Source organism: Notolepis coatsorum, assembly GCF_963971535.1.
Source record: "Notolepis coatsorum genome assembly, chromosome: 6".
Classification (NCBI taxonomy): Eukaryota; Metazoa; Chordata; class Actinopteri; order Aulopiformes; family Paralepididae; genus Notolepis; species Notolepis coatsorum.
The window spans coordinates 10,118,020-10,128,830 of NC_140170.1; the positions used below are offsets into that span (position 1 = coordinate 10,118,020).

At 45.4% G+C, this 10,811-nt stretch overlaps 1 protein-coding gene across 4 annotated transcripts in view; it reads right to left on the bottom strand.

Annotated features, from left to right (window-relative positions):
- Positions 1–10,811, bottom strand: part of fam219aa (family with sequence similarity 219 member Aa) — a 61,609-nt gene that overhangs the window by 8,156 nt on the left and 42,642 nt on the right. For all 4 annotated transcript variants that reach the window (XM_084317710.1, XM_084317709.1, XM_084317708.1 and 1 more), the window contains one exon: positions 9,298–9,378. In XM_084317710.1, the coding sequence (XP_084173836.1) occupies positions 9,298–9,378 (81 nt within the window). The remainder of the gene's footprint in view (positions 1–9,297; positions 9,379–10,811) is intronic.

The window sequence follows — 10,811 nt, forward strand, 5'->3', positions numbered from 1 at the left end:
CATAAGAGAGGATTCGCGTCAGGTTCAACTTACAGTAGGTCCTTCTCAGGAACAACACAACTCACCGATCCCAAGCTCCGCCCCTCGTTTCTTAGGTCCTCCAATCACAGCTGTTACTTCCCTCCGAGGGTGGATTGGACAATCAAGAAAAGAGGGGCGGAGCATGAGATAGGTCAGTTGTCCAAAAAACAAGAATGCTATTAGGATAAGATAAGATAAGATAAGATAAGATAAGATAAGATAGCAGCATGGGGGGGAGGGGAGGTACAGGTATGGGCAGGGTAATAGTAGAAAGACACAAATATAGGCGATACAATTTTATCTGAATATAAGAATATGAGAGAAAATTAAGAGTGTAAACAATATAATTAACTCTGAATAAATATATATATATATTTTTTTAAACAAAGGTTCAGCTCCCAACATTCAGTAGTCTTTCTTAAGCGGACTCGGTGGTGCAGAGACAAAACAATCAGGCTTAAGATTAATAACTAATAATTCTTCAACAGCAGATGCTGCAACACTCCTTTAATGCTCTGCAAGACGCACTTACTGGCCTTAAGCTTGGACTCAGTGCAAGATCCATGCTGTTCTCTAGGGCTGGAGATCTTGTTACATATCTGTAGATACTATATCTATATCTGTATATATCCCTTACCTACTCTTACTAGTTAACCGTTTCCCGGCCAACCACGGAGATGTCCGTGTTTCGAATCCACCGCTAGAGGGCCATCCACGGACATGTCCGTGGCAAGGTTGTTTTGGTTTTTATTCCATTTTAATAGCCTACTCAATGTCACCGAGCGGCACTGCAGAAGTACCCTACTCTTTGAATTCGAAAAAGTGCATTACCGGCCAGATCCTCTTAGGGGCGCTATCTCGATAATGCAGTGTTCCCTGTGGCAGAAGTTGTCTTGTTTTTTCTGGATCTCCAATGGAGTTTTCTGCTAACCTGAAGCTATGCCTGTAGCCTGTTACACGGAATACGTTTTGGGACGCGGATTTCAGTATGCAGTAAAGGAATATATGATCAGCCAATGGACATATCGATCTACCAGATGGCGATCAATAACTGGGAAATCATTTTGGGGATCCAACCGGCCCACGGTAAGATCTTTTTCACGTAAATTACACGCTGATCAGGCCTTGTTATCATAGCCATCCACCCGATCAGCGAATGTGGCTACTGAGGCTAACGCGGTTATTGGTGATCAATAATCAGAAACGACGTCCCCCGCCCCCCCCCCCCCCTTTCATGCATTCATGGTGGACCATCATATCGATCATATGCAGTTTGATTTTTAACTCTAGCTTCTCTATAGCCGAAATACCATTGGATTTAACGTTACTAGCTTAGCGCCCTGTATCTCGCCTTCCAGGAAATATACTAGCCCAAATCCCATATAATGCTTAAATTCAAGATGCTATAAAATGAGAACGTATTGATGAAAAAATTATTTCTTTAAGCCATTTTGAAGGGACGGTTTATGGTCTCAATTGACAATGAGAATGGACAGATAGCAATACTATAAAGTATAGATTTAGCTCTACAAACAGCCTCATGAACTATGCAAGTCTGTTTAGAAATGCTGGCCGTTTAGCGTGAGATTAGACGGATCCAAATGGCCCCGAATGTGTTAATGAATGCATGAATGAATTTTATTTGTATAGCGCTTTTCCAGAAAAAGTTACAAAGTGCTTTACAGACATGTTAAAAACAGCAAACAGCAAACATCAGGAAAGGCGGAAAAAGGCTGGGTGGCGCAGCGGACATTGCGCTCGTCACCAACGCAAGAGACACCGGTATCGAATCTGGCTGTCGGCGTTGCCTCCGGCTTGGGCCGGCCGTCATACTAACTCAATTGGCAGAGTTAGCGGGTGGGAAGTCGATGGGTGGTAATCTGGATGTTGTCTACAGGTCGGTTGGGGCGCCTCCTCGCCAAATGAGAGTCGGCGCTGGCAGGTGAAAAGATGAGACTGGCTGCCTCCTCATGTACCGGAGGGGACACGTGATGCAAGGCTTCTATCCTACATACAACCGGCCAGTGGGGGGCACATGCGAGCAACGATCAAGACAGGGGAGGGGAGAATTGGCACGGCTGAATTGGGATGAGAGAAAAAGAGAAAAAAAGAGAAAAAAGTGGATAAAAAAAAGGAAAGGCGAAAAAAATTAAATAGAAAATAAAACAAGAGAAAAAGAGACAAAAAAAATAATAATTTCAAACAGGATTTGTAGGCAGATTGACAAAACAGTTTATACAATCAGAGCTGACCTAAACCCATAACATTAGGAAAAACAGATGTTTTTAAAAGTGACTTAAAAGAGGACACGGACTCTGCTAGCCTGAGATCTAAGGGCAAGGCGTTCCAGAGCATGGGTCCCCACGGGTGACCAGGCTCGTTCTGTAAGGAACCAGGAGGGCCTTACCCGCGGATCTGAGGCAGCGTTCCGGAACATGGGGTTCCAACAAGTCCACAATGTAGCTGGGGGCCATGTTGTAGGGCTTTAAAAGTAATCAATACAATCTTAAAATCAATTCCGTAGCTCACAGGCAGCCAGTGTAAAGCTGCCAGGATGGGTGTTATTATATATTATTATGGTCACGTGTCCTTGTGTTGGTGAGAAGTCGTGCCGCAGAGTTCTGCACCATCTGGAGACGTGATAATATGGCTTTTTTGTTGATGCCTGAATAGAGGGAGTTACAGTAATCTAATCGCAAAGAAATAAAAGCATGTATGACCGTTTCAAGGTCTGCAGAGGACAAAAAAACATTTATTTTGGCGATGTTCCTGATCTGGTAGTAGCAGGACTGGACTACTTTAAGCTGCTGGTCAGTATGACTTACTACCATAGTGCCTTTATACCTGTATCACTGTACATATTAATACTATATCTGTATATCCCTTACCTACTCTTACTAGTTAATCTGCTGGCCAGTATGACTTACTATACTGTACATATTAATACTACAACTCTGCACCGTCTTTGGCCAGAATTCCTTTAGTTTTGCTGCAGCAAACGACTGGACCTCTCTCCAAAACTCCCTTAAACTTTCATCACGTCCGTCATTCCCTGTGTTTAAGCAGAAACTGTCCCCAGCTGACTGTTGCACAGGTCGATTCCCCGTCTCCTCGCTATACATCACACGCCTGCTGCAACCGTCACCCAGCCTTTTAGGCCTAACAAAAATAATGGTTGGTTTCAGGTTGCCGACCGACCCTGCCGATTTAGGTGCGACCCAATATATTTTATGAGTTTTAAAAAAAAATTATATATTAAAAAAAAAAAAATCATTTTTTTTTTTTTTTAGAATAAAGTTTCATAGAAATCTTAGTCAAACATTTAGTATTATGGATATTAAACATGCTGGCAGAGTACATGCATCCATGTTGTTGTGAACATTTTAACCCTTTCACTGCCACACGACAGCCGGTTAACCCTTTCACTGTGACAATACAGAAGGTTAGCCCTTTACTATCACACAACCGACGGCGATGCTCCATCATTAGCATCATTAGCTCCGCATCCGCGGAGCTAATGATGCTAATGATGGAGCATCGCCGTCGGTTGTGTGATAGTAAAGGGCTAACCTTCTGTCGTGTGGCAGTGAAAGGGTTAATTAAATAAAGAAATTCCCTATCCATAGTCGCCGTGGGAAAGAATAAAAAAAAAAAAAAAAAAAAAAATTCCCTACCTACCCATGGCCAAACTGACAACCAACCTGAAACCAACTATTATTTTTGTTAGGCCTTAACTGTGATCAGACTGTTCTGCTTCATGTATGTAATTTCATGTGGTTGTTTGGTTTGATGTGTGTTTGAACTGTGTCCCGTACCTCTGTGATGTTTGTACCCTCGGTGTCTCTTCTATTTAAACAAAAGAAAGTGTCCCCTTTCCCTGCTGTTACCCTCCAAGGGGACCTTTTAATGTCCTCTCGCCGGGCCGTCACCGAGAATAATGTGTTACTTAATTGACCTGCCGGGTTAAATAAAAAAAGACACTAAACTAAAGCGTTGTATTCCAGATGCATAAGGTCATTCATAACCACCACCACCATCATCATCATAATCAGATAAAAGTAATTAGGAAATAGATAGACTGACATTTCCAGAAGATTGATTTCTCATTGGGGACGACAAAGACGAGGGGGGGGGGGGGGGGGGGGACCCTCAACCTATTGATCGTTACATCATTGACTTTATTAATGAGACGGAACAATCAGACCAAAGCGATCAGCCCGACGGCAGGAGAACTGACCGAGTTACGTCCATCATCGGAGGCGTATTAAAGGAACACGCCAACATTTTGGCAAATTAGCTTAGAGAGAGACAGGAAGAGAGATACCAGTTTCCTCTGCTGCACGTTAGCCTAGCTTAGCACAATGAATGGAAACGGACAGTGCCGGTTAGCCTAGGCATTGTCCAACTAACACCTCTCCCGAAGGCTGCAGATTGAGGGCCTATACACCGGTCATGTATACAACGTGAATCTACAATGTGGACAATAAAACGTGTTGTTCGTGAGAGAGAGAGAGAGAGAGAGAGCGAGAGCGAGAGCGAGAGCGAGAGCGAGAGCGAGAGCGAGAGCGAGAGAGAGAGAGAGACAGAGAGCGAGAGAGAGAGAGAGAGAGAGACAGAGAGACAGAGAGAGAGAGAGAGAGAGAGAGCATGAGTCAGCCGAGCGTGTAGGATGGATCACATGACAACAATGTGATGTAATGTTGGCTGGCTCCCAGAGGACTGACATCACACCAGTGTGTGTCGCCCCCCAGCCCCCCCCCCCCCCCCCCCCCCCCCCCCCCCCCCTGCCACCCACCATGTGCTGGGGTGTCATGGGGCCAGTGACACAGGGTGAGACCCATCTGTGTCTAAAACGGAGCCCGCTGGTACAAGGCAGACATGATGAGATGAGATTACATTCTAATGTATTGTCATCATGCAGCACAAGTACAGTACAACGAAGAGAAGTTTGGCATCCAACCAGAGTGCAAATGTAACAGTAAAGTGTGATAGTAATATACAATGTACAGGTGATTAAACTGGGTATAAAATATATAAATGAGTACTACTGAGTAATAGTGCTAATCAGATGTATGTAGAGTTGTAGTATTAATATATACAGTGATACAGGTATAAAGACACTATGGTAGTAAGTCATACTGGCCAGCAGTGTAACTACTAAGAGTAAGTAAGGGATATGTACAGATATAGATATAGTATCTACAGATATGTCAAAAGGATTATATGCAGGTATGTACAGACAGATGTGGATAAATATACATATGGTAAGCATGTATGTAGAATGTACATGTAGAATCCTGTTGTCCCGGGAGAGGCTGTGTGTTCCTTTAAGGCAGTGGTGCCCAACCAGTCGATCGCGATCGACAGGTAGATCGAGGGCTGATTTCAAGTAGATCTTGATTAATAAAATTTGATTATTTATTAAAAAAAAATATGTTTTTTTTTTGCTAAATCAACTCTTCCTCTCCTTGTTAATTACAACAAGCAATGCTGTTTGTTATTTAAGATGAGGTCGGACTCGGCACTGACAGATTTGTGTTCATTATGCTGCTTTTATAAAGCCTCAAATGACGGCTTACAATATACAATTTTGGCTGGTAGCTCTCGGGCTAGGTGGTAAATAAAAAAGTAGATCTTGGTTCAAAAAAGGTTGGCCACCCCTGCTTTAAAGGGGAACTCCAACATTTTGGGAAATTAGCTTATTTAACATCTTCCCTGGAGTTAGACAAGAAGATACATACCTTTTTTTGTCTCTGTGCGTGCATTTTAGCTTTGGGAATAGACGCTCCGTTAGCATAGCTTAGCTTCATCACTGGAAGTGGGGGAGGGTTAGAGCCTTACAGTGCCTTACAGTGTATTGTAAGGTCTGACATTGACCAAACTTGATATGCATGACCTTGGTGGGCTCTAGGTCAACTCCTGAAAAGGGGGTCAATGTCAGACCTTGCAATCAAAAGTTAGGGGGCTAATAACCCTTTATAATTTCAGTGCGCCCCCTAACTTTTGATTGCAAGGTCTGACATTGACCCCCTTTTCAGGAGTTGACCTAGAGCCCACCAAGGTCATGCATATCAAGTTTGGTCAATGTCAGACCTTACAATACACTGTAAGGCACTAATTTCCCAAAATGTTGGAGTTCCCCTTTAAGGCCTCTTCTGCTGAGATGATAAGACGTCTCAAGCCCTACTCAAGGTTCCCACAGACATTGCAAAATAAAATTCAAGGACTTTTCCAAGCACTATTTTTAAAAGGATACAATTCACTTTTAAAGGAAAACTCCAACATTTTGGGAAATTAGCTTATTTGCCATCTACCCTGGAGTTAGACAAGAAGATAAATACCTTTTTCTTTTCTGTGCATGCAGTAGGAGTAGGAAGACGTTTGGAACTAGGCTAATGGAGGAACCTACTTCCAGTGACTGACGCTAAGCTAGGCTAACGGTGCGCGTCTTCCTACTCCTACTGCATGCACAGAGAAGAAAAAGGTATGCATCTTCTTGTCTAACTCCAGGGTAGATGCCAAATAAGCTAATTTCCCAAAATGTTGGAGTTTTCATTTAAATGCTGTTTTTTTTTTTTTTTTTTTTTATCTGATACAATATTTATGGCTTAAAACCAATTTCCGACAGTTACACTTTAGATAAAAAAAAATTATATTTATTGATTCAGAACTATTTTATCATGGATGAACAAAACATTCAATGCAAATGGTTGATTTGAATTTTCCAGGACTTTTTAAGCACCTTGTTAAAAGAAATCTGTTTTCAGGGAATTCCAGGCCTCGACTTTTTTATATTTTTTTATCAAGCACTTTAAGCACTTCAAGGACCTTGTGCGAACCCTGCCTCCAGCTCAGTCAGTCGTCCCTACGAACACAATTGTCAGTGTTCCTGGGCGGGAAGCCGGTGGGGTATGAGTCCCGGTCGCCTGAATACTTTCGACAACAAATGTTTGTTTCCGCGTCTCTGATTGGCCACACGCGTTTCTGGTCATGTGACATGTGCGCCAATCGTGGGACCGCAAGTTTCTACACTGGTTAAGCTTAGGCGCTCTTTCGAAGTTGGTTAAGGTTAGAGTTTGTCTTAGAGCAGGGCGATAGAACGCCAGGTAGTTTGCAGGCTGTTAGACCCGGAAATAGGCGCAGAACTTGCTGTCCCACGATTGGCGCACATGTCACATGACCTGGCCAATCGGAGCGCAAAACTCGAACGCGGAAACAAACATTTGTTGTCGAAAGTATACACGCGTCCCGGTCCTACTGGTTGGTCCTGTTCAGCGGGGAGGGGATCTGGGGGGAGATAGCGTGAACTCTGCACATGTTACGCTCTCCCAGTGAAACTCCTTGCTGTCAGGTGAAAAGAAGCAGCTGGTGACATATCTGTGTAGGCACGTGGTAGTCTACACCCTCCTCAGACCGACAGAGGAGACATGTGGTAGTCTACACCCTCCCCAGACCGACAGAGGAGACACGTGGTAGTCTACACCCTCCCCAGACCGACAGAGGAGACATGTGGTAGTCTACACCCTCCCCAGACCGACAGAGGAGACACGTGGTAGTCTACACCCTCCCCAGACCCACAGAGGAGACATGTGGTAGTCTACACCCTCCCCAGACCGACAGAGGAGACATGTGGTAGTCTACACCCTCCCCAGACCAACAGAGGAGACATGTGGTAGTCTACACCCTCCCCAGACCGACAGAGGAGACACGTGGTAGTCTACACCCTCCCCAGACCCACATAGGAGACATGTGGTAGTCTACACCCTCCCCAGACCGACAGAGGAGACATGTGGTAGTCTACACCCTCCCCAGACCGACAGAGGAGACATGTGGTAGTCTACACCCTCCCCAGACCGACAGAGGAGACACGTGGTAGTCTACACCCTCCCCAGACCCACAGAGGAGACATGTGGTAGTCTACACCCTCCCCAGACCCACAGAGGAGACACGTGGTAGTCTACACCCTCCCCAGACCCACAGAGGAGACACGTGGTAGTCTACACCCTCCCCAGACCCACAGAGGAGACATGTGGTAGTCTACACCCTCCCCAGACCACAGAGGAGACATGTGGTAGTCTACATCCTCCCCAGACCGACAGAGGAGACATGTGGTAGTCTACACCCTCCCCAGACCCACAGAGGAGACATGTGGTAGTCTACACCCTCCCTAGACCGACAGAGGAGACATGTGGTAGTCTACACCCTCCCTAGACCGACAGAGGAGACATGTGGTAGTCTACACCCTCCCCAGACCCACAGAGGAGACATGTGGTAGTCTACACCCTCCCTAGACCCACAGAGGAGACATGTGGTAGTCTACACCCTCCCCAGACCGACAGAGGAGACATGTGGTAGTCTACACCCTCCCTAGACCGACAGAGGAGACATGTGGTAGTCTACACCCTCCCCAGACCAACAGAGGAGACATGTGGTAGTCTACACCCTCCCCAGACCCACAGAGGAGACATGTGGTAGTCTACACCCTCCCTAGACCGACAGAGGAGACATGTGGTAGTCTACACCCTCCCCAGAACCACAGAGGAGACATGTGGTAGTCTACACCCTCCCTAGACCGACAGAGGAGACATGTGGTAGTCTACACCCTCCCCAGACCAACAGAGGAGACATGTGGTAGTCTACACCCTCCCCAGACCCACAGAGGAGACATGTGGTAGTCTACACCCTCCCCAGACCGACAGAGGAGACATGTGGTAGTCTACACCCTCCCCAGACCGACAGACACGTGACCACTTGTGTCACTAGGTCTACTGCCGATGTGTGAGATCTTTGAATGGAAGCTTGTTGTCTCTCCTCCCCTATCCTCCTCTCTCCTCTCCTCTTCTCTCTCCTCTCCTCTTCTCTTCTCTCTCTCTCCCCTCTCCCTCTCCTCCTCCTCCCCTAATTATTTGCGAAAATGTTAGACAAATTATTTGTTTGTTTATTTATTTGTAAACATTCGAAAAAAAGTATTCATTCATTCATCCTCTCCTCTCCTCTCCTCTCCTCTCCTCTCCTCTCCCTCCCCTCCCCTCCTCTCCTCTCCTCTCCTCTCCTCTCCTCTCCCCTCCCCTTTCCTCCCCTCTCCTCCTCTCTCCTCCTCTCCTCCCCTCCCCTTTCCTTTCCTCCTCTCCCCTCTCTCCTCCCCCCTCTCCTCTCCTCTCCCCTCTCTCCTCCCCCCTCTCCTCTCCCCTCCCCTCTCCCCTCTCCTCCCCTCGCCGCAGTGCAAACAGAGTGGACCGTCTGGAGGAAAGGATGGATGAAGAGGCTGTCCGTTACCTGTCAGTGTCCAGGGCCACCAGGGGCTTCTCGTCCGGGCTCTGGTCTAAAGAGGAGTACCCCTTGTTCGGCACCACCAGCCTGCAGGGGGAGACAGGGAGCAGCAACACAACACGTTACACAGACTGGTTCCCACAGACATTGCTAAATGAAATTCAAGGACGTTCAAGTACTTTTGTTTAAATGTTTATAATAAAATCGGATCCAATATTTATGGCTTAAAACCAATTTCCGACAATTAGTTACACTTTACATAAAAAAAATATTATTTCTTGATTCAGAACTATTTTATCATGGATGAACAACACTTTCAATGTGAATGGTTGATTTGAATTCCAAGGACTTTTTAAGCACCTTGTTAAAAGAAGGGTCTGTTTTCAAGGAATTCCAGGCCTTGACTTTTTTTGGTTAAAAAATCAAGCACTTTAAGCACTTCAAGGACCTTGTGAACCCTGCACACAACATGAACATGGAACGTGTTCCAAACAGACCTGTATTTTGAGTTACAGTGGGCAAAGAGAGCTTACACATTTATTTTTACATCTACAAGCTTAAAATATGTACTAATAATGAAGTAATAACCGACCACAAAAAAAAAGTACATAATGTATGTTATGTTATAGCCATAAGTCATATATTTACGTATTGCATGAGTAATATATTTACGTTTCGTATTGGCCCACCCTGATAGAAACACACAATACTATGATCATGGTTTGTTTTAATATTAACCCTTTCACTGCCACACTACATAAGGTTAACCCTTTACTATCACACTACTGTGATAGTAAAGGGTTAACCTTCTGTAGTGTGGCAGTGAAAGGGTTAAGATAGTACGTTAACGTTTTACAACAAACAACAAAAAAAGAAAGAAAAACTCTTTTTAGAACATTTCTTTAGGTTATAAAACGCAAGCAGTGAGGTCAGCAGTGAGGTCAGCAGTGAGGTCAGAGGTCAGCAGTGAGGTCAGCAGTGAGGTCAGAGGTTAGCAGTGAGGTCAGCTGCTCTGCCCCCGTCATTGTGGCGCTAATGGGGCAGCAATAGTATCTCAGCCACTGAGGGGAGGAGTGGGGGCTAATCTGCAGCCTTCAGACCGCGGGGGGGGGCTGGGTAATCTCCTGGGGGAGGGGGGGGGGGGCTAAGGGAGGAGGAGGGAGGGGGGCTTCTCGCAGGGCGTCTGGATAATCTGTGCCGTTTCCGTTAGCCGGTAATTACCGGTATTTGACCGGCAAAATCTGTTGAAGTCCGACATATTTAATCTCTCCGGTCTTAATGTCCGGTGAAAATAATTCCCTCTAAACACAATTAGATTATTTGAATTGTATTAAAATAGGCTAAATTAAATAGCCTATGCGATGAACGAAACAATCATTACATTTGTTTCATCGTTGCTTCACCAAGCAGCCGGTCTAATAATGACATCGCTGTTGTCAGCGCGAGCTTGCTGCTCCTAGATTTACGTGAAGCATCCATCTGCAGACACACAGAACCCACCAACTTTGCCGGCAAGGTGC